Source organism: Hoplias malabaricus, chromosome X2, assembly GCF_029633855.1.
Source record: "Hoplias malabaricus isolate fHopMal1 chromosome X2, fHopMal1.hap1, whole genome shotgun sequence".
In the NCBI taxonomy this organism is placed as follows: domain Eukaryota; kingdom Metazoa; phylum Chordata; class Actinopteri; order Characiformes; family Erythrinidae; genus Hoplias; species Hoplias malabaricus.
In genome coordinates this window covers 7991915-8016085 of record NC_089819.1, presented here as the reverse complement: position 1 = coordinate 8016085, position 24171 = coordinate 7991915, and the positions used below count along the sequence as shown (strand labels likewise).

General features: G+C 37.3%; 1 protein-coding gene across 1 annotated transcript in view; it reads left to right on the top strand.

The window, feature by feature from the left end:
- The window catches only part of LOC136676408 (protein unc-13 homolog B-like), a 56732-nt gene extending 38595 nt beyond the window's left edge, over nucleotides 1–18137 (top strand). The window contains exons 24-35 of the mRNA XM_066653405.1: nucleotides 242–319; nucleotides 527–604; nucleotides 10219–10307; nucleotides 10620–10766; nucleotides 11598–11721; nucleotides 11999–12043; nucleotides 12202–12270; nucleotides 12397–12544; nucleotides 13019–13075; nucleotides 13430–13522; nucleotides 14591–14750; nucleotides 16499–18137. Coding sequence (XP_066509502.1) covers nucleotides 242–319; nucleotides 527–604; nucleotides 10219–10307; nucleotides 10620–10766; nucleotides 11598–11721; nucleotides 11999–12043; nucleotides 12202–12270; nucleotides 12397–12544; nucleotides 13019–13075; nucleotides 13430–13522; nucleotides 14591–14750; nucleotides 16499–16784 — 1374 coding nt within the window. The 3' untranslated portion in view covers nucleotides 16785–18137. The remainder of the gene's footprint in view (nucleotides 1–241; nucleotides 320–526; nucleotides 605–10218; nucleotides 10308–10619; nucleotides 10767–11597; nucleotides 11722–11998; nucleotides 12044–12201; nucleotides 12271–12396; nucleotides 12545–13018; nucleotides 13076–13429; nucleotides 13523–14590; nucleotides 14751–16498) is intronic.
- The last annotated feature ends 6034 nt before the right edge of the window (nucleotides 18138–24171 follow it).

The following is a 24171-nucleotide window of genomic DNA, read 5'->3' as shown; positions in this document are numbered from 1 at the left end:
AGGACGTCTGGTCACCCTAAGTAAAGTATGAATGTTTAGCATCTCCACACTGCTGCCTGGGAGTGTCTCTCTCACACATGTTGTTTGTTATTTTGTTGTTTTCCACAGGTTTGTTTATTGATTTTCTGGAGGACTTACATTTAAATATGATCTCTCTCTCTCTCTCTCTCTCTCTCTCTCTCTCTCTCTCTCTCTCTCTCGCTCTCTCTCTCTGTTATCTGTTCCTCTTCCTCTGTTCTAGACAATAAGTAAAGTGCTGCTGCAGTACTGTACAATCCTGTCCAAAAACTTCCCGTCCTACTGTGAGAAAGAGAAGATAGTGAGTGACTCTGGCAGTTAGACACTCTGTATATTGCATATATTGTTCATATGTAACCCTTTGAATGAAATTGTAATATGTCACGTGTATTTGTAATGATATATTATAATGAAATCCATCTGTTTTATTCTCTCTTTCCCTTTCTTTCACTTTCTTCATACCCACTCTCATCTCTTTTATCTCTCTCTCACACCCTCTCTCACCCAGCCGTGTGTGTTGATGAATAATGTGCAGCAGATGAGGGTCATGCTGGAGAAAATGTTTGAATTTATGGGAGCCAAACAGGTCAGCATTTTCGCTTTCCCTTTTTATGTATTTGTGTTTTTTCATCTTTCTTTCTGTCATTCTCTCTTTTTCTATCCATCCTTCCTTCCTCTTTTTTCTCTTTTCCTCTCTCAAAGTGAGTAGACACATCAGCTCACTTAAAGTCTGACTTAATCAGATCTCTGACTAATCACTCTGTGGATTAAAAGATCTTTGCGTGTGTGAGTGTCTGGTTGAGAAAGGGATGTTTTACTGAGGTGGGATTGTGGTGGAATGTATCTAGTGAGTCATTATCATGTCTTAATGGTTGCTGATTAATATTCTCTGTGTGTGTATCTGTGTGTAGTTGACTGCTGAGGAGGAGAGGGTAGGTGAAGAGTAGAAACATAGTAGATAAACCTTCCTCCACCCTTGTGCTTGTCACTGTGTGTATTTGTGTGATTGTGTGTTTTTATACATGTCTGTATCTAAGAATCAAACATCTGTGTATGTGTGTTTGTGTAGAACGTGTACACGGTATACCTGGCCCCTTATAAAAGTGTGTGTGCGTGGGCGTGTATGTGTGTGTGCTGTACTGCTCATGATAATATTTGATTGTAGTTTTATGTAGACTACTAATGCTGAGTTTACATGTTGGCAATAGATTGTAAAATGCAAATTTAATATTTAACTGGGAAACTGAAACTGGAAAGAAATTCTGTTCTCAGCTCTTGCTAAAACTCACAGTTAAAGCCTTGACTTGTTGCTCCACATATTACAAATTCAGACAAAAGCATATGCATTCCAAAAAACAATATAGAATACATTGGCAATGCATGATCTCTTTGGCTGCATACTGTCACGAGTTTGGGTATAAGGCATAGAACAATTGTTTTTCGGTGGCAACGTGTGAACGCAGTATAAGTAAGGCATAGCCAGTCATCCACATACCTAGAGCTAGTTTTCCACAGATATTTCATCGCACTGTACTTAACCTTTTTTAACTATAGCAGAGTTTTCTAAGTTTTAACTGTGGCTGACTGATCTTAACGATGGCTAACGATGGAAGTATTTATTACGGAAAACCCGGTTAAAACTCATTGTATCCTGTGTCTTATTTATATATGGCTATTGATAATTTAATTAATGTTGTACTAAATGTATAGTAGCTGTACTGTCCTTTTATGTTGTGGCAATCATTGCATAACAGTAGTTATAGATAACATTAGTTGAACATCATAGATAACTACATCACTAGTTATATCTTGCTCCTGCTGTTTCTTTATTGTTTAAATCTTACTTATGCTACTGTTCATAATATTAACTATATATTATTTAAACTATTTCAGATTTTTACTGACAATAATTGTAGTTTTAAGTTAACTTGTTTGTAATTGTGGACATATTATCCTTAAGCTTGAGGATGAGGATGAGTCAGAAGATATGGATGAAGAGGTTTGTGATAAGAGTGAAAGAATATTATTTACTTATATTTTAGATTACTTCAATAACTGTACTGCATGTGAAAACCTTGTTTTTCTCCTCTCCATCCCATCCTCAGGCCATCTCTGATGATGGGGGCAATGAGGTGTGTATTCAGAGTGTGCTGGCGTTAATAAATAGTATTTCAACATTAAAAAAAACAGTATGTTTTACATTATCATTGGAGCAGTGTGTTTTTATGAGCAATCTAACTGCATTTACTCTAGTTATGTCATGTTTACATTTCTTTTTTGTTATTTTAAATACTAATAACGACCGATCAGTCAGAGGACTCAGAGGTCAAGGTGAGTGATAGAGAGCCCTTGCCCATCCCTTTACTGTCACATAATATTGCTAGTGTAATTACAGTCTTTTTTTCTGACATACTGGCCATTGTATATCAAAGTTGCATAAGGTCAAACCTGAATGGCACAATCAAAAATATGATATTTGTATTTAAACTTGTCTATAATCAGATTCATGACTTGTATTAATGTGAGTGAAATAGAGTTTAACAATGACAGTTTAACAATAACAGTGGAAAAACATTCTTACAGTTCAGTTAACAAAATATCTATCTAATTTATAACAGCAGTATTACGAACAAAATCAGACAAAATTTAAAGAGAATTTTTACACATGGCAATCATGTACAACATAGGATTTAGTTATTTTGTACATGAACACTACTATAAACAAAATCTGCACCTATTCCATATACTGATTAAAGACATACCTTCTGCTTTGATTGTATTCACTGATATGACCCAAAATAAATAAATAAATAAAATCCATAAACACATCTAATGCAGTAAAAGCTTCTAATAGAAAGCAATAATCCATCCATCCATCCATTATCTGTAACCGCTTATCCAATTTAGGGTCGCGGGGGGTCCAGAGCCTACCTGGAATCATCGGGCGCAAGGCGGGAATACACCCTGGAGGGGACGCCAGTCCTTCACAGGGCAACACAGACACACACACTCACACCTATGGACACTTTCGAGTCGCCAATCCACCTGCAACGTGTGTTTTTGGACTGTGGGAGGAAACCGGAGCACCCGGAGGAAACCCACGCAGACAACACACCAACTCCTCACAGACAGTCACCCGGAGCAGGAATCGAACCCACAACCTCCAGGCCTCTGGAGCTGTGTGACTGCGACACTACCTGCTGCGCCACCGTGCCGCCCCAGAAAGCAATAATGTATTGTTTAAATATTTTCAAAAATACATGGCTCAAATATGTATAAATGCAAAGTTTAGTCAGCAGGGGGAACAGTGCCTACAAGAACAGCCTTGAGCTCATGAGTCTCTGAATTCCATCATTCCATTGTCTCACTTTGAAGATCTGCATGAAGTTATAAGTAAATGTTAAATGAGGCACTGGTGTGTAGTGGTTGATTTCACACACTGACACTGATTTATCAGCTGTGGTTAAATCTTTGCTTGTTTCCATGTTGTATGAGGGTTTATTTTTTCTTTTAATCACATAAGTTTAATCACATAAACATCAAATACCCCCACCCCGACATCAGACATGTAGACATATAAAACAATTTCTATTTTACATTAAGGAATAGATATTTTTAAAAGAAAAATCAATTATGTATACACACACATTAAAAAAAGTTACATAATGATACATCAGCTTCCAGATTCTCAACAAATTTTAAAAAAGGCTGCCAATTCTTATTAAACTTGACAACAGATCCAGATTCAGTTTGAGATGACATGGCTTCCCTGATCCAATTATTATAAGATGGTGGGGTGGCATCTTTCCAATTAAGAAAAATCAGTCTCCTAGCAAGAAGCGAACAAAAGGACAACATATTTACTTCCCATCCACTGAGAGAGGCCATCTTACAGCCAGACAGCTTCTGAAATTGATTCATTCAGACCTGTTGTATGAGGGTTTAATGAATCAAACCATTAATAGTTTGTATGTCTTGTAGTGCGGTCAAATTTGCTTAAGCACCGTAATCCACACCAGAATTGTGCATATGTGCGTGTGTGTGTGTGTGTTTGTGTGTTTGTTTTTATGTTTGATTATGTTTTTTTTTTTCTTTTATTTAACCTTTTCCAGTCGGGCTGCTCTGACTCAGAAGGATCAGAGGTAGGATGATGATGATGATGATGATTATTATTATTATGTTGTTATCAATACATTATAATGTTTTTGCTGAGTATAAGCTTTTTTATACATTGATTTGTCAATGGTTTCATAAACAATGTAGGATATGTTGGAAATTGAATGCAAAATTTATTTTAATTTTCTTATGATATTATCTGGAAGTGTAGCTGGTTTACTGAAAGCTGTGTCTCAAAACCATTGTCATTCATGTGGGAGCTTACCACAAACCATAAACACTGGCTCAGAATATTTTACAGGTTGTAATAGTCAATGTTTTACATATTAAACTTGTCAGTTTGGTCTTGGGTGCAGTCACCAAAAATGCATCCAAACTCAAAAGGAAAAAAAAGTACTTATAAATTGAAGCCAAAGGTTGTCTTAGTTGGATTTGGAAATACTTTTGTTGCACTTAAGTCCATTTTGAATTCTAAACATAATAGAATTCAGTTCTTACTGCATTTAGACAGTTTGTTTGAACTCAAAACATAATGATATGTCAGGGTGGGCTCAACAAAACATATTGTGCTTTACCAAAGTTTTCCATGTGCAAGTCTGCATCAGATACATTTTTGCTGAGTGGCAGTTTTGGATTCAGAAATTGATATGCTTTGTGTCAGTTGGGGACTAGTTTTGGATTGCAGGGTTTCTGAGTCACTTTTGGGATGTGTGAGTGAATTCACTGTCTTTGTTGTGTTTGGGATGGTGAATGTGGTTCCTCCGGTTTTCAGCACAATGTTATGGCCATTACAATATGTGTTTATTCAGTGTCAGAACTTTTTGTTTCGGGTCAGTATTGGATTCAGATTTTGATATCAAGTCAGTTTTGCATGAACCGTCATTAATGAATTCTTCTGCACGGCTACTGCTGCTGTTTTCAGCTTTGTACTAAAAGGTATGCATGTTAATGCACGTTTATAGACAACAGTTTCAGAATCCAGAGCAGTGTTGGAGAAGTGCTGACTCAGTTGGTGGAGGTCAGACTGAAGATCCTGCGACAGATTAAAATAATTCTCTCCCATTCACTTTGCTTAATTGACTATTTAATTAGAGGCATAATTGAATTGAGGAGTAAATGTTAAACTGCATCAAAAATGGCTTCCTTTTTCTAAATCAGATCAGATTGTAAACAAAGTCACATTTAAACTTGTCATCAGTGAAGAATTTATCTTTTTACTGACTGACAGTTTTACATACACACAAGTGTGTGTGTGTGTGTCTGTGTGTATTGAGTGTACAAATGTTTTGTGCAGGGTTTAGCTTTTCCTCTCAAGCTGTGCAGTTAATAGAAACAGCTGTTTCCCAATTGTTACTGCACACACACACACACACACACACATACGCAGAGTCAAAAAAATCTTTGTGAAAACTGTATAAAAGCTATATACATACACAGCATCGATCCATACACACACACACACAAAGCCAAAAAACAAAATGTGTTCCAATAGACCACAAAGATACAAAATAATACACAAAAAAGCCAGACATCACTTATAGTCAAGATCCACCAACTTTAATACAACTCAGTATATAACAGGAGATATTTTCCTGCTGTATAAAAGAATGTTTAAATGCCTTCATAATTGTAATAAAAAGAAAACACTCTGTCTGTTTGCATGCTCAAAACTGTTATAATATGTTTACAAAGCCCCTGTGTTTGTAAAAATGGTTAAAAAAGAAAATCAAAGGGTCCTGGTCCAGTATGCTAGGCCTACTCTCTCTCTCTCTGCTCATGGCACTTAAAAGGCATCTGGAGTTATTAAGACAACAGGGAGAACTCCAAACATTGAAAAGCACGAAACAAAGATATTTGTTTATTCTCGCCAAATTGGTGGGTAATATTGACTTATTTTTGCTGTCCCAAATACAGTAATACCTTGACTTACGAGTTTAATTCGTTCTGTGACCGAGTTCGTAACTCAATTTGCTCGTATATAAAATAGAATTCCCCATTAAAAACAATTGAAATGCTATTAATCCGTTCCAACCCCCGAAAACCAAAAAAAAATTGTTACGTTTTTAAATAAGAAAATGTACTTTATAAATAACAAATAATGTATACACATTAATAATACATAATAAAAGAGAATGTAAAGAAATAAACTGGTTCTATTAAGTGTATTTACCTTGAAGATCAGACGAAGATGCTGGTGGAGGTGGAGGAGATTGGCGGAGGAGGTTGGGGGGTTTCTTTTCATGCTCGTTTAATTGCATCACTTAATTTGCTCGCTACACCATTAATGTTACCATGCTATAAAAAAAAAAAAACAGTGATAAGACTGAGATGCTTGCACGACAAAACAGGGCTATCACTAGACATTAATGATAAGGGGGGCTAAACTTTAACCAGTGGGGTCTGGGGTAATTGCCTCATAGCAGCAAATTTCTTTGATGAGGTACAGATTAAGCAAAGCGGCAAGGAGAAAGCATGACATTAGTTCTATTTAAAGCCACAAAACAAACCCCTGAAGGAGGGACTGTGACTCCATTGGCTGCACACTGGACAGATAACCCTGGCTGCTGATTGGCTAAATAAAGGTGAGGACCAAAGAAAATTGTGTTCTCTGTTTAGGAGCCATGCAGAATCTACCCCTCGTTTCGGTTAAGAGAGAACTGTGTGTTCCTCCCTCAAACATAAAAGTGTGACCTCGTAACAAAAGACGTGCAGTTTCCCCACAATCGCAGATGTTCCCTTTAACTGATGTGTGTAGTCAATCAAAACAGAACTGACAAAATTTCTATACTAGCCACAGAGTGCAGCTTCTGGTGATGGGACTAAGATCACACAGAATCATGTGGTCACTTGAATTCATTTACTTGAATATGAAAGGTCACTGGAAATTGAAGTGCTGAACTTTCTCCACTTTTTCTTCTGTAGATGGACAATAGAGAGAAAGAGAAAAAGGTCAGTGGAGTAGAACAAATAAAATCTATTCGATATTAGGACCCCAGTGGTTGTGCTATGTGTATGTTTCTTGGGATTTCCTTTGTTAGTTTCTGTGATTTTCACCATTGTAGTTCCTTACAGTGAGTGTTTATTTTTTGTTTATCTTGACATATTCCTCAGCTCACATTATCAATCATTACTGAGCAAACAGTGAGCGGTTACCATAGCAGCAGTCTCAGCTAATGGATGCTGACCAGTGTGTGTTTGTGTGTGTTAAGTGGACCTCAGTCTTGAGCTGCTTGATTTGTTTCCCATTTATGTTCAATGTTAAAAATACCCTTCATTCCCCATCATTTCATTTCTCCCTTCTTTTACTGTTTTTGTTATTCACTTCATTTTTATTTTACTTTTTTCTCATTTTAAAGCTAAACAAACAAAAGGTGGGTGTTACAATCTTGATTCGTTATTTCATTTTTAAATAACTAATTAAAATTTGTATTTATTTATTTTGTCAAAAATATGTATAAAACACAGAACGATACATACGAAACACTGAAAAAGGAATGAATATTGTTTTCATGGAATTTGTGTGCTTCGGAGAAGAAATACACTTTATGATTTTATAATTAGAGCATAAATAAATATACATACAGATAAAACATTAATGCAGTAAAAAACCAAGAAGAATATGATGATCCATCACAGCTAACCTTACAAAATCTTTTTTTAATTTTTAATAAAAGCTACCTAATTTAGGTAACTACTAAAAAACTACAAGATGTGTGTGTATATGTGTGTGTGTGTGTGTGTGTGTGTGTGTGTGTGTGTGTGAGAATGGGTGTCTCAGTGCTGTCTGTTAATTTTTGTCTCTTTTCCTCATCCCCCATCCCACAAGACTGGTTCCAAAAAAGAGAAGGTGTGTGCACTTCTATGGCATTTGTTTGTGTGTGTGTCTGTGTTTGTACCTGTAATATATATCAAATTGTAAATCATTACATTTAATGTGAAGATATGTTTTGTGTTTGGGTAGGACTAGGTTTAAGCTGGTAAAATTTATGGAAAAGCTAATTGTAAATCTCCACAAAATAAATTAATTCACAGACACAAGTGTGTGTGTGTGTGTTCTCTCTTGTTGTGAAGGAGGTGAGTGTGACAGATGTTGGAATGTTATTGGCCAAGTACAAATGTACAAATACAAACAAATACGTTCAAAATTCATATTGCTCAGAAAATATTACAAACCCAATTTCCAAGAAAATAAAATAAAATAAAAAAATAAGGTGGGACTCTGAGCCTAATGTAAATACCAAGAGAATGCAATGATGTGCAAATCATTTAAACCCCATAATTAATTAAAAGCAGTACATAGACAACATTTCAATCTTTATTATTTTCATATATTTAATTTATTTCCTGGAAGCATCATATTTTAAAAGTTGGGACTGGGAACAAATGACTGGTCTTTGTTCAGAATTAAAGATGAAGTGTTTCAACATTCTGTGAAAAAATAAAAATTCAACAAACTTAAAATGGTGAAGTACCTATTAAATAATATCTTTAAAAATTGGGAATTTATAGAAATCTTGAAAGGGACAAGGCCCAGAAACAAAAGTGTCTGGCTCTGGTCTTTGGACACTCATGTGTCACTGCATTAATAACAGCTATGACTCTGTAGTGGAAATCAAATCACTGCATGGGTTCAGAAACACTTCCCAAAACCACTCTCTGTGAACACAGTTTATTACTGCATCTGCAAACTCAAGTCAATCACTATCTTGCAAAGAAGTAACCAAGCATAAACAGAATCAAGAAATGCCACCACCTCCTCTGGGTCTGAGCTCATTTAAGATGGACTGAGGCCAAGTAGAAAAGTGTTCTATGGGCTGACAAATCAACATTTGAAATTCTTTATGGAAATCATGGATCTTCCAGGTGAGGCAAGAGAGGACAGTGACTGTTTGACTTGTTGTAAGCACACAATTTAAAGCCAGCATCCGTGATGGTTTGACGGTGCTATATAACAGACATGAAGTCTTCAGCAGATGAAATCCTATATCAGGCAAGAATGGGAAAATGTTTTACTTTAAACACTACAGCAGTTGTTCTCCTCAGTTCCCAAACATTTAGAGTGTTCTCAAAACAATGGGTGATGGAACATAGTAGTAAACCTGACCCTGCCTCAACATTTTTGAAATGTGTTTCAAATTTAAAACGGGCAAATCTTCTTCAAAAACAATAAAATTTCCCTGTTGTCTTTCTACTGTTTTCATTCATTTACAGGGTTTAATTGACTTGATCATCATTGCATTATATTTTGCAAAGCGTACCAACTGGAAGCATTTTTAGTAGTTACTAAATATAATAGGAATTATTTTGTATGTACTATGATTTATTCAGAACTTACAATGTAACTAAAATAATAGTAAAAGTAATAATTTAATACATTTTCAGTAACCACTTACTTTACCATTATTTCAGTATTGGATTCCAATTCCGTATTGGATTATTTTGAATTATTCCAGAATTATAATGGGTTATCCAGGAACTTTTACACTAGAACACTTACTAGATATTTGGTATTTATTTTTTAAATAATTCTACTAATTATTTAGTAAACATTATTTTGTATTAATTTAGTTAAAATTGGAGTTTACTTTCAGTCTGATTTGATTTTGAGGGATTTTTTCTTTTGTTGTTTTTCTTTTCTTTTTGTTTTGCTTATCAGACCACAGAGGAGCAGACTAAGGTGTGTGTGCGTGTGCCTGTGTGAAAGAGAGAGCTTAATAACCCCTCCACCTCTCTATTTTAAGTGTGTTATTATTGATCAATGTTCAGTTTGGAGCTGAACTCTTATCTGTGTGTTACTTTCGTCTCCACCTTCCTCTTTTTCATCATACGCTCACCCCTGATAGAACAAAGCAGCGGCAGACACAAAGAAGGTGAGGGAGATAACGTGTGAAAGCAAAAGTGTTGCATTTATATTTTCCTTGCCATGTGCAGCTGATGGCAGTTTTCCCACTCACAAAGAGAGAGCCATCTCTTCTCTTCTCTTCTCTTCTCTTCTCTTCTCTTCTCTTCTCTTCTCTTCTCTTCTCTTCACATGCAGTAATGTTAATAAACAGATGCATGTATGTGTGTGTGTGTGTGTTTTAGTTGGATTCAGAAGCTGCAGAAATCCTGAATGATCTTCAGGTGAAACTCAACACAGTTCTGGACAACCTCAGTGTCGTGTTCGTCAAGAGGTATATCACAATCTTAATGATCACCACAGTCAAGATTTCTCCATTACCCTCATCACCATTATCTACTATAATCATTACATCTCTATCAGCATAATAATCACCACCTTTACTTTATAATCACTATCCTCAACAATAGCCAAAGCTAGAGGTGTGCTCACTGCCCCCTAGTGTTCATAATGTGTGTGTAAATGTGGGGATTAATGGGGCGTTTGTACTACTTGTACTTCAGTTAAATAAGAGAGTTTAAATGATATGAATATCATATCATCTTTCTCCCCCTCTCACTGTGTGTGTGTGTGTTTGTGTCTATAGTTTCCAGGGTCGGATCAATATGTGTATGCGTCAGGTTGGAGAGATTCTGTATCAGATAAAAGGTCCTCTGAACCAAAATGCTCGAAACTCAGCTGAATCTGACGCCGTCAGTGCTCTTCGGCCTCTGATGGAGTTCCTTGATTCAAAGTCAGTCCATCTTAAAACTCTTTGTTACAAGACACATGCCACCATTATCTGCAATCATGTGATTACACCATTAAAATAATAAACTACTTCATACATAATATTTGCTACAATTAAAATATATCATCAACCAGTATTGTCAGTATATAGGATTGTACTGTTCATCATTTTACAGTCATTTTTTGTACTTTTTAAACATTAAAATGACAGTAGTTATGAGTTGTGTCGCCTATTAGGTGAGACCCATTTCATCCCAGAAATGCTGACACACCCTCAGCTTCACTCTGTAGATATTGCAGCTAAAGCGTCACCCACAGTAACAACAGATCAACTGACTCCAACCACAACAACAACCTTCTAATTCCCTACATCCACCTTTACAAAAAATAACATAAGATACATTTTAGTCACTTTCCTATTCTGTCAATTTTGTATTATTTCAGCATTTAAACTTAAAGATTACACATTTCATGGGTGAAATTTTGCATATTGAGTTGTGCACATTCAAAATAGAAGTTTAACTTCTGTAGATATTACAAGGAATTCTGGCATAATTACTTTTATAGGAGCTTCCAGAATTCACAACAAAATAAAATACTGTAATTAAATCTGTGTTAATGGAAAATATGTACAGTCATTTTTAAAGTATGGTTTCAGAAAGGTTTACAGTGTTTAGTTGCTTGCATATTGCCCCTTAAAAGACATGTTTATGCCTGCTTATTTAGCATTATTGGTTACAATAAGTTATAATCAATATAAAAATGTATAGCTTATATGATGTTTTTTTCTGAAAAAAACTGAAAAACTCATGTTTTATATAAAATGTGTGTGTAGTCTGAGTATTTTTGCAGATCTGTGTGAGAAGACTGTTCTAAAAAGAGTTTTGAAGGATCTGTGGAGGAATGTTTTGATCTGCATGGAGAAAACCATCGTTCTTCCACAAAGCAGTGACAGCATCGTAAGATACAGACATACACACACAAACACCACTCCCCATCACACACACAACTGTAACAGTTACTGTTACTAATGTGATATAATGACAATCATTGTTTATATAGCTTAAAATATAATAGCATTAAACATTTATATGTAATATATTTTATATGAACACTACGCATAAAAATTTTTGGCATTTACACTTTGAAGTGAGGTTGATTAATAAATGTATGGTGTCAGAGTGCCCTCTGCTATTGAAAGCTTTTATCTGTGACTTTTATGTTTGTAACCTACAGGGGGCGCAACTCCTCACAGCAGCTAAAGAGCTCTCCAAACTCAAGGTACTGCAGTTATGTACGAAGAGAATATGTGTTGTTTGGTTTACTGCACATGCCGTTACTATCATTGTATAAGAACAATAAAGTGAGAAGTATGAAAAATATGCCAAAATGAATATATATATATATATATATAGTTTGAAAAACCTTTTTTTCTGTAGGGCACAGAACCAAAGACACTGTCTCCCAGACAGTGCGCCATCATGGAGGTGGCTCTGGACACTATCAAGGTAAGTGGACCCACACCCCCAGGACCCAGCAACACTAGCCACAATACCACCCCTCAATTTTTCACATACTTACTTACTTATTAATTTATTCAACATGCAAAAATACCAAATTTTCCTCTCTCTCAGGGATTTTTCCATGCTGGTGGAGATGGATTGAAGAGGTCGTATTTGGAGAAAAGTTCTGAGCTCTCGTCTCTGCGATATGCACTCTCTCTATACACTCAGAGCACAGATGCGCTCATTAAAACCTTCATCACCACCCAGCACACACAGGGTAAGCGCACACACACACACACACACACACACACACACACACACAGAGTTCAAACAGTTTTAGGCACCACTTATAACGAGTGAAATCAGCGGCTTAATGATACAATAATTGTGCTCATGCCATCTGTATAATTTTCCACATAAGTGACTGACGTCACTAATGTCCTCATGCTGCAGTCAGATACTCACAGCAATGTCCTAGCATCTAGCATAAAGACACTATTTCTACTACTACTACTAAAACTATTACTATTACCACTACTGCAATAAAGATGAACAAAGTCCAGGTTACTACCTTTCATTTCAGAAGAAACACTGAACGAGCAGGTATCAACAAACATAGTTTGTGAAAATGTATTTGTGGTTAATGCTGTTAATGCCCACCTGTCTAAACACACACACACACACACACCATACAAATATAAGTTCTATATTAAAGTGGAATTAGTGTAAATGATGTATTATTTTCTATTAGTGCATAATGGCATGGGCATCAGGATCACTCCTAAAGAGAGCATACGGCCGGACAGAGGTAAAAACATCTCTCTCTATATAATAGTGTGCTTGTCTTTATAAAATAATCTGCTTGAACTTATTTTCATATGACATATTCTCTCACGCATTTAACCTTCAGTAATTTTTGGATACACCTGTTATTGTTGAAGTATAATGGAGTTTTGTTCCTGAAGACAATCTGTAGCAGAGTTATTAGTGGAAGCTGTGAGGAAGCAATTAAATATTGTGCTCTTCAGCTGTCAGGAAGCAAATCTGAAATTAACAGCTGAAGTTGATAGTAACTTCAAGAAGAAGAAGAACTAGCAGAAGTCACTTCAAGAAAATGTGTAGTAACTGTGGATATGTTGTTGAGCTTGTGTGCAATTGGCAGGTTCTGGAGTGGAGCAGCCAATAGGAGAGGCTGTAGTTCAGGTGGAAATGGCACCCCCTGCTGCTAATACAGAGCAGAAGATCACTGTCAAAGGTGAGAGAAATTGAGTCTGAATGAGCCTGTTGGGCCTGCAAGTAAGTAATTTCAGTAAAGGATGCAAAAGGAGCTACAAAACTAGAAATGTTGAAACATTTGAAATAAGAATCTGTGATGTGTTAATTCTTTATTTTTATATTTATTTAACTGACGATACAACAAAGCAAATGTTTCCAAACGTCTCTTTGACCAGCTTGATGAATTTTGGAAATATAAGAAAATTTTGAGTTTGATGTTTGTAACACATTCAGAAATTTGGGACAGATGCTAATGCCACTGTATTCCATCTCCTTTACATTAAATTATTCATTCATTCATTATCTGTAACCACTTATCCAGTTCAGGGTCGCGGTGGGTCCAGAGCCTACCTGGAATCATTGGGCACAAGGCAGGAATACACCCTGGAGGGGGCGCCAGTCCTTCACAGGGCAACACAGACACACACACACACATTCACGAGTCACCAATCCACCTACTAACATGTGTTTTTGGACTGTGAGAGGAAACCGGAGCACCCGGAGGAAACCCACGCGGACACGGGGAGAAAACACCAACTCCTCACAGACAGTCACCCGGAGCGGGAATCGAACCCACAACCTCCAGGCCCCTGGAGCTGTGTGACTGCGACACTACCTGCTGCACCACCGTGCCACCCACATTAAATTATTATTAATAATAATATCATTTTTTGCCATAATTTGGCAACAGAGGATACTCATTTTTCAAGTTTTTCGTTTGCTAAATACAAGTTCAAAAGAATGTAGACACCTACTCTTCCTTTAGCAGGTTACTGTCTGTCAGAATGATGGTGTGGACCATATGAATGTAATACAGAGGTTATAATTGTTTGGTTACCAACTTAACACCATTTTGGATAATCAGTTTCATTTAATAACACTTGGCTGTCAACTTTCATAAATATTTTAAATGGAAATTAAAAATAATTTTAAAAATATTTTAATTGAGTATACCACGTTCTCTCTCTATTTTTTCTTGATCTTTGCCTCTTTTTCTCTGTCTGTCTGTCTGTCTGTCTCTCTCTCTCTCTCTCTCTCTCTCTCTCAGTGATTGCAGTGAATGATATGAAGTGGCAGACGTCGGGACTCTTTCGACCATTTGTGGATGTTAACCTTGTCGGCCCGATACTCACTGATAAAAAGCGCAAGTTCACAACCAAGTCCAAAAACAACTGCTGGAGCGCCAAATACAATGAGGCCTTTCAGTTGTAAGTGAAAATATATAAACTTCCGAAGTGTCCAGTTCTGGGCAGAAACATAGCATTTTATCCCCAGCCATTTACAGTTCCCCACCTTTAATGGAATAAATCCCAAAAACCAAATCAAATACACACGTGGACAAAATTGTTGGTACCCCTCGGTTAATGAATGAAAAACCCACAATGGTCACAGAATTAACTTGAATATGACAAAAGTAATAATAAATTAAAATTCTATGAAAATGAACAAATGAAAATTCAACATTGAACCGTGGTTGAACAGAATTATTTTAAAACGTAAACTCATTAAACAGGCCTGGACAAAAATGATGGTACCCCTGAAAATAATGTGACCAAAATGTCAATGGGTCTATATATAGGGCTACAGGTAGCCACTGTGCTGTTTGGTTACATGGTGTGTACCACACTCAACTAGGACCAGAGGAAGCGAAGGAAATAGATGTCTCAGGAGATTAGAAAGAAAATTATAAACAAGCATGTTAAAGTTAACGGTTATAAGACCATCTCCAAGCAGCTTGATGTTCCTGTCACTACAGTTGAACATATTATTCAGAAATTTAAGATCCATGAGACTGTAGCTGACCTCCCTGGACATGGGCGCAGGAGAAAAATTGGTGAAAAATCAAAGAGACGGATAATACGAATGGTAACAAAAGAGCCCAAAACTTCTAAAGAGATTAAAGGTGAACTTCAAGCTCAAGGAACATCTGTGTCAGATCGCACCATCCGTCGTTGTTTGAGCCAAAGAGGACTTCATGGGAGACGACCAAGGAGGACACCAAATCATAATAAAACAGACTGGAATTTGCCAAACTACATGATTACAAGCCACAAAGCTTCTGGGAGAATGTCCTATGGACAGATGAGACAACAGTGGAACATTTGGCCAAGGCACAACAGCTCTGTGTTCACAGATGGAAAAATGAAGCTTATCAAGAAAAGAACACTGTCCGTACTATGAAACATGGAGGAGGCTCTGTTATGTTCTGGGGCTGCTTTGCTACATCTGGCACAGGGGGTCTTGAATCTGTGCAGGGTACAAGGAAATCTCAAGACTATCAAGGGATTCTAGAGAGAAATGTGCCCAGTGTCAGAAAGCTTGGTCTCAGTCGCAGGTCATGGGTCTTGCAACAGGATAATGACCCAAAAACCAGCTAAAAACACCCAAGAATGGCTAAGAGGAAAACATGGAACTTTTCTGAAGTGGCCTTCTATGAGCCCTCACCTAAATCCTATTGAGCATCTTTGGAAAGAGCTGAAAAATGCCGTCTGGAGCCACCCTTCAATCCTGAGACAACTGGAGCAGTTTGCTCATGAGGAGTGGGCCGAAATACCTGCTGAGAGGTGCAGAAGTCTCATTGACAGTTACAGGAATCGTTTGATTGCCTCAAAAGATTGTGCAACAAATATTAAGTTAAGGGCACTATCATTCCTGTCCAGGCCTGTTTCATGAGTTTATTTTTTAAAACAATTCTGTTGTCATTACTTAACCATCAGATACTTGCCAGCAGCACCAAAGCCCTGCCCCAGAAGTTGACAGGTCTGTTTTTTGGGGTTATGATGTAAGAAACCCTGGCTGTCCAAATCTGTCCGTTTGGCATTGTCTTTGGAGCGCTGCTGTCTCAGTTATAAAGTACTCGGTATCTACCATTAATTATTCGACTGACATAAAAATATCTTTGTCTTGAGCTGTCTCTCTCTCTCTCTCTCTCTCTCTCTCTCTCTCTCTCTCTCAGTGTATTGGGTAAAGGGGTGAGTGTGGATTGTTACGAGGTGCAGCTGACGGTGAAGGATTACTGTTTCGGGCGAGCAGACCGGGTGGTGGGTGTATCAGTGCTGAAGCTCCGGGATGTGGCGGACAGACGCAGCTGCGTGTGCTGGTGCCCCCTGGGTCCTAAAATCAGCAATGACCAAACCGGTCAAATCATCCTCAGCATCCTTGCTCAGAGAAATACTGATGACATTGCCAAGGAGTTTGTACGCCTCAAAACTGAGAGCCGGCCAGCTGAGGAGGGCAGGTAGAGAGAGAGAGAGACAGAGAGAGAGAGAGAGAGAGAGAGAGAGAGAGAGAGAGAGAGAGAGAGAGAGAGATACAGAGATACACAGAGAAGACTAGACCTAGAAGGGGGGCGGGGTTGTAGAATACTAGAAAAGAGAATGAGAGGGAGCCAAGGAGTTTGTACACACCAAAGCTGAGAGCAGACCCCCAGTGGAGAGGCAGAAAAGAAATAAAGGTCAGAAACATTTATAAGAAGGAAGAGAGAAAATATGAGAAATGCAGGGTATAAATGAGTGGGTAGAAAGTGAAAAGGAGTTTAGAGGAGCACTGCAAAAATTCCTCCCTCTCTCCCTCCATTTTGAAAGAAGCTAAGTATGAAGGGATGATGGAGTAACAGAGAGAGAGAGAGAGAGTGATGCTCTTTAGTTCTGTTTCACCTCTTCATGAGTCTGAGGATGATGATGATGATGAAGAATATGAGCACTTTGTTTAAAATGGATTGCCATTTCTGTTATTGCCAAACTCTGAGCTTTTTGGCTCTTTCTACACTGTTTCCTATTGGTGGCCTTAAAAGGGGCAGGGTCAAATGTAAAGTGGGCAGAGCTTCTTAAAAATTGCTAGTTATTCAAAAACACCCTTTGGCTCTTTGTAAAGTCATTAGTGAGACACAAAAACACCTGATTGGATGCACTGCTCACACAGGAAAAGTATGTGAAGACTTGTTATAGGTCAAATGATCCTGTAACATCGGTCCTAGTCTCATAATATCTTATTCATGTGTTCATATATTTATTTATTTGTTTATTTTGCTAAAATATGGACGGGCGGACGGGTTGGGGTTCGTTGGACAGACAGATGGGGGTGGGGGAAATACAGCAACATAATTTCATGCTCCAGTGAAAAAATGTATGTCTGAATGGAAGCATGAGAACCAGAAAAATCACCTTGAGTGTGGGGATTTCTTGAGGGAGTGGAATTAAATAGCAAATGGCATGAAAATAAGTTCATATTGACATATTTATTAAACTTCCCAACATTAATTTAATCAATATTAATTTGATCATTACTTGAAGGTGCCGGTGTGGTGCCCAGTCTTACCTCACCGTCCCGATTTCACCACCCCCAAGGATCTTATCTGCCTGATTAAAAATAAAACCCACTCGCTACTGTCAGCTAACACTGTAAGCAGGTGGTATTCAGAAGTCAGTAACAATGACATGGAAATCTTGAAAATGTAAGGCATTTAAGATTGTATTTTACTTTATGTAAATTCTTCTTTGCCCTGAAATTATGTAAATAGAGGTGTTATCCTTAAACATCTGCACTTATATACATACCTTCATCACAATATCTACTTTTGCACTTACATACATGCATCACAAAATCTACTTTTGTATTAACTGTCTTAATATCAAATATAATACAATCTCAAGAGAACTGTCTTTTGTCTTGTCATTATCTTCACAGAAAATTTGTGAGATTTGTGATTCATTAGAATCTAACTATCAATCTACAGTGGGGTACTGTGTAAAGTTTACAGCAGAGTAGTCATGCTTTTGAAATGGAGGCAGCTTAAATTTAAAATTGTGGAGTAAAGAGGATATCTTTGGCCCCCCCGACAGATGGAAGCCCCCCCCCCCCCCCCCCATTTTTTTTTATGAGAACCCGTAATGTAATCATTAACAATTGCTTGTAGTCCGCAATCCTAGTATTCTTTTACTAAGGTAATTTATATTTTCAGATTTAATCATACAAGAATATAATTCAAGCACATTTATATCATTCTTGTGGGGATGCAAAATCTAGATGCACAGGGAGAAATATGCTACCACTAATGTTAGCTGCTTATGCTCCTTATACTGGCTTCAATATGAAATACTACTGCATTTCAAGAAATTACAATATGGTGAAAATGTTTATTTTATTTGAAAATTTATTTAAAAAATATATATTCTATTATGGGCGGCACGGTGGCGCAGCAGGTAGTGTCGCAGTCACACAACTCTAGGGGCCTGGAGGTTGTGGGTTCGATTCCCGCTCCGGGTGACTGTCTGTGAGGAGTTGGTGTGTTCTCCCCGTGTCCGTGTGGGTTTCTTCCGGGTGCTGCGGTTTCCTCCCACAGTCCAAAAACACACGTTGATAGGTGGATTGGCGACTCAAAAGTGTCCGAGTGTGTGTCTGTGTTGTCCTGTGAAGGACTGGCGCCCCCTCCAGGGTGTATTTCTGCCTTGCACCCAATGATTCCAGGTAGGCTCTGGACCCACCGCAACCCTGAATTGGATAAGCGGTTACAGATAATGAATGAATGAATATTCTATTATATATTTGTATATATTATATTCATTACATATAACGTGACATATTCAAACCCTTTAAAAAGGTTTTATTTTACTTTTATTCAGGACTGTGTATAGCTTATATAAATCATTAATTCATTGTCTGTAACCGCTTATCCAGTTCAGGGTCATGGTGGGTGCAGAGCCTCCCTGGAATCACTGGGCACAAGGCAGGAACACACCCTGGAGGGGGCGCCAGTCCTTCACAGGGCGATACACAGACTCACATCAAAAGATACTTCTGAGTCGCCAATCCACCTACCAACATGTGTTTTTGGACCATGAGAGGAAACCGGAGGAAACCCACGCAGACACAGGGAGAACACACCAACTCCTCACAGTCACCTGGAGCGGGAATCAAACCCACAACCTCCGGGTTCCTGGAGCTGTGTGACTGCGACACTACCTGCTGCGCCACCGTGCGGCTCCTTGTATAAATCAGAAATCCTATATCATTAGAACATTTAATTTTAAGTTGGAGTACATTTCAGCACACACCACCACAATCATGGGAAAGACTTGGCAGCTGTCCAGAAGATGATTGCCTACACCTTCCACAAGGAGGGTTAGCCACAGAAGGTCACTGCTGAAAAGGTTGGCTGTTCTCAGAGTCCTGTATCAAAGAATATAATTGGAAAGTTGATTGAAAGGAGCAAATGTGGTCGGAAAAGTTGCACAAGCAACAAGCCTCGAGAGGATTGTCAAGAAAAGTCGATGCAAGAACTTGAGAGAGCTTCACAAGGAGTGGGCTGAGGCTGGTGTCAGAGCATCTAGAGTCAACACACAGAAGAAATCAGCTCCAACTGCTACATTCCTATTATCAAGCCACTCCTGTTCCAGAGACAACGTCTGCAGTATCTTTCTCAGGCTAAAGAACACAATGAAGAAAACATCACATTAGGAACATGCTAAAAAAATATTAATGAAACAACAGTAATGAAGTAAAAGTGTGTAACACTGGTTTTTAATCGGGAAAAGCAGGTTTAAGAGCCCACACTTTTTTTTGTAAAATTACATGTTAAGTGGGATAAAATGGCAAAAGAACCTGTTTTAAAATCAGTCACAGAAACCAATATATTTGCCTGTTCCCTCTTATTCCGCCTACAGCAGTTTCATTCCAACACTTCAGCCAATCACAATTGAGCTCATTTTCATTTGAGTCTTAAAGGCATAGTAACTAAAACAGCCTTAGCCTGCTTTAAAATCTTTTTAAATGCATGAGACATATATATTTTTAATGAGAAACATTTAGCAATGTTAAACCAGGTGGTAAAACAGGGCTTTTTCTCAATACCAAGAACATGAATAATATACATGTGTTCTCCAGAAGAACCTTCTTGAGAAACTAACTCCCAAGAGTTGATTCATGATGCCACTGGGAATGATGGGCTTTTCAGGTTGATCTCGTTGGCAAGTCACGAACCTTGCTTCCTTGTTATTTTGGGTGGAGCGTGAAGATCCAGGTACTTTAACAGTTCTTGCTGTTTTTTTGTTTGTTTGTTTGTTTGTTTTTTGTTTTTTTCTTGCATATTTGAACAGAACTTTTGCAGTGAAAGATGATGTCAAGCAAGAACATAAGAATGTAAGAACACACAAAAATGCATACTGAGAAACAATCCAATTTTTAAAAGAACATGTTTAAATGTTAATATTTATTTCACAATTACAAACTGTGAAATTCCACCACTGCTAAACATTTGATACTATTTATTTTACTGTTTGTTTTACATAGTTTATTATGCTATTTATTGCAGGTTCACACTGTTAAATAACTATTATTTATAACAGCAAATTAACACATGGAGCAAATTTCTCAGTGCAAGCCTGTAATATCTAAAGCAAGCACATGTCATTTCCTTGCTTGTTTTCTTGTTTTGGCCTGTGGGGCAGTGGAACTATGTTCTGGAGCTTCATCCAATAACAGTGTCTGCAAACCCTCTTTAAAAACTCCAGGACACATATCTCTTATCTTCCTCATCCCCTCTCTATCTCTCTTCCTTTCCTGTGTTAACCGTCTCCCCCACATTCACTGCTCCCTCCCTCCTGCAGCTTGGATGAATGAACTACAACAGCTTCTGTTGAGTTTTATTTACAGATCAATGTGTATCGAGTCATCATGAAGCAGCTTTACAGAATTCCAGGTTTTTGCCCAGAGTCCCAGGAAAGACTCCCTCAGAGGTCGTCTGATGGTCACATGTGGTTGGATGTCTTTAGGTCCTGTATTTTTGTAATAAGAAGTCATAGCACATGACACAGGAAGTGTCACTGTCACACTTATGCTCTTGCATATTGGAACGTAACTTCTGCAGTGGAAGATGAGGTGTGTCAGCTCCAGGGTGTGTGACAGTGTGAATGTCCAGGGTGTGTGACTGTGTTGCGGCCTTGCGGCGAATGGTTCCTGGTAGGCTCTTGACCCACTGAAGTGGATAAGCTGTTTCAGACAATGAGTAAATGAAAGAATAATTTACCATTTATCATTGTCAAAGGGTCTGACTCAAAATTTGTTCCACAGCAGAACTTTTCACATCCGATCAAGCCTCAGTCTCTTTGTTCAGATCTCAAAGAGTTAATTATTCAGTGCATTTAGAAAATCCTGCAGAACAGAGCTTTAAAAAGGTTTCTAAATGTAACCACAGAGTACAGAACAACCCAGCAGAGGTCCATGGGTAAAGTAGTGTTCTAATAAGGATGGTATTTCCTTGTTGTCTTTTCCATTATTTTAAATGGCTGCGCTGAGCCGTGTTTGTCTACTTTTTAATGTCTTTGACCTTAAAGAGACTTTGAATTTTCAGCTATTGTTTATTGATTGTGGTGAATGTTTATATGTAATGTTTGCATTAGAATTAAACAACACAGATAAGTATTGGTAATTTCAGCAAATAGTGTAAATAAAATGTGAATGTATTACAATCTTCACCAGGAACCCTGCTGCATATCAGCTCTGAGTCATCTGTCCATGATTAGGGAAGTTAGACACCACCCTTAATTTGTTTAATTTCCTGTCAAAACCACCATAAATACAACCATAAATTTCCATTTCAAAGTTCCAGTGTCAGAAATGATATGTTAAGTGTAGGTCCTTGATGAACATCATGTGTTTGTTGCTAATCGGTTTAATGCACATGTCAGAATCGATTAGAAATCGACTCCCAAGAGTTGACTCATCAACTACAATATTAACAAATATCTTGGAGATAAATCAGTGTGTGCGTATCATTTTATCTCAATTTATCAATGGCTCTGGCTCTGTGTTTATTTATATAAACTATGCATAAAAACAGTGGCAATTTAGAGTCAGATTTGACTCCAGAAAACTCATTCTTCAACTTAGAGGTCATTCATCATTATCAGTGACATTCATATGATCTTATTTTAGATATGTTTTCATCGTCTGCACCCTACTAATGTGAATACGCCTTTGTAAATAAAAAAGCAGTTTAATTAAAACAAAATGTCTTCTTTAAAGTTATAATTATCAATTTATCTCCTATTTTCTGTGGTCTCTCAAATTGACACAAAGTAATAAAAGAGTTAAATTTACTCCTCAGCTCCATTTCATTTTACCCAAAGTGTAACGTAAATTCAGTGACGTTGAGGTCTGGGCTCTTGGGTGGCCAGTCCATTGCTCTGAGAAGCTTTATTACACTATTTATTACACTAGCAGCTTTATTAATCATCCTTTGTGTCTGTTTCCTTATTCTCAGTGTTGGCTTCTGTCTTTAGATCCTCTTTCGTTCAGACCCCAAGTGCTGAGTTGCTCTTCAGTAAAAGATTCACACAATCAGCTGACGATGTGTTCAGATCTGAAGTGAGAGTGGAGGTACTTTTTCTCCCCTCACTTAAAGTTTAAAGCTTTAAGTGTTTTTCTGATGGGGACTATTTGGAAAGTCTTGTTTTTCCATTCTGACTTATTCATTATTCAAGTGGATTATGTTTTGTCTGTTCTTTTCATAAATATCTCTTGAAACGTTTAGTTTTTTTGACTGGAAATAAAATAAGGGATATAACACAGTGATGTATAGAGTGTAAACCATGTAGACTTAAATACTGAATATAGGTTTTGTGTTATATGAAAAATATTTGATTTTAAACTCTACTTTTTTGGACTAATTTGAAGAGCTATTATAAAAAAGATACAGCAATATTCCAAAGATGTTGGGTGTCAAAATGTAAATAAAAAAGAATGTAATAACAAGCTAAAAAATAAAAAATTATCCCTATATTTGATTACAGGTTTTACAATCACTAACATCAATTTTTCTAATCTGTAGTCACAGTTCCAAAACTCTAAAACACAATTAGCACACCTTTTAACACAATTCATGTTGTTCTCACAATACAGTCAATTTACATGTTTCCAAAATGCTATTTTTTTAACATAAAAGTTTTCCCAATAACAAATGTATACATCTTTCTTGTCTCATTTACAAATGCTTGAGAAATGTGCTCTTTCTTTTTTTCTTTTGTGCCTACTCTTTCACTTGTAGATGGTATATTACCAAAAATGCACTCCTTTGACACTCAAGCAAACTGTGTAGTGGTTTCCAGGGAAAAACACTGAGTTGTAAATTACACTGAATGCCATAATGTCATACCTAGAATGTAATGCTGTTACCGTAATGCCATCAACTGTTAGTATATTGACAGTTGTTGTGCTATGATTGACTATGTTACTCTTGGATAGGAAACATAGGCTAGTGTTTTAAAAGAATGACTTGCTTTCGAGGCGGGTTTGCCGTGTTTTGATAGTTAGTGTATATACGGAAAGTATTGTTTGCATTTGGAAATGTAGAGTTGGTATTTAATAAAAACAACATGTTTTTGAGCAGACAATTACCTATCCGTCTACTTGCGTGATGTAACTGTGTTGTTGTGTTAAGAGTTTAGGAAAGTGCTTGTTAGCAATTGTAAAAAGCTGTAATAACAGAACAAAGACCATGTTTCGAGTGTTGAAACATATTTTTTGAGGAACTTTACACATTTACTGTGTTACTTCACTTTAAAGTGCCATCAGAATAATCAAATCACCCATACCACATGCAATAATATACACCCACACCCTCTGAGTTCAGGC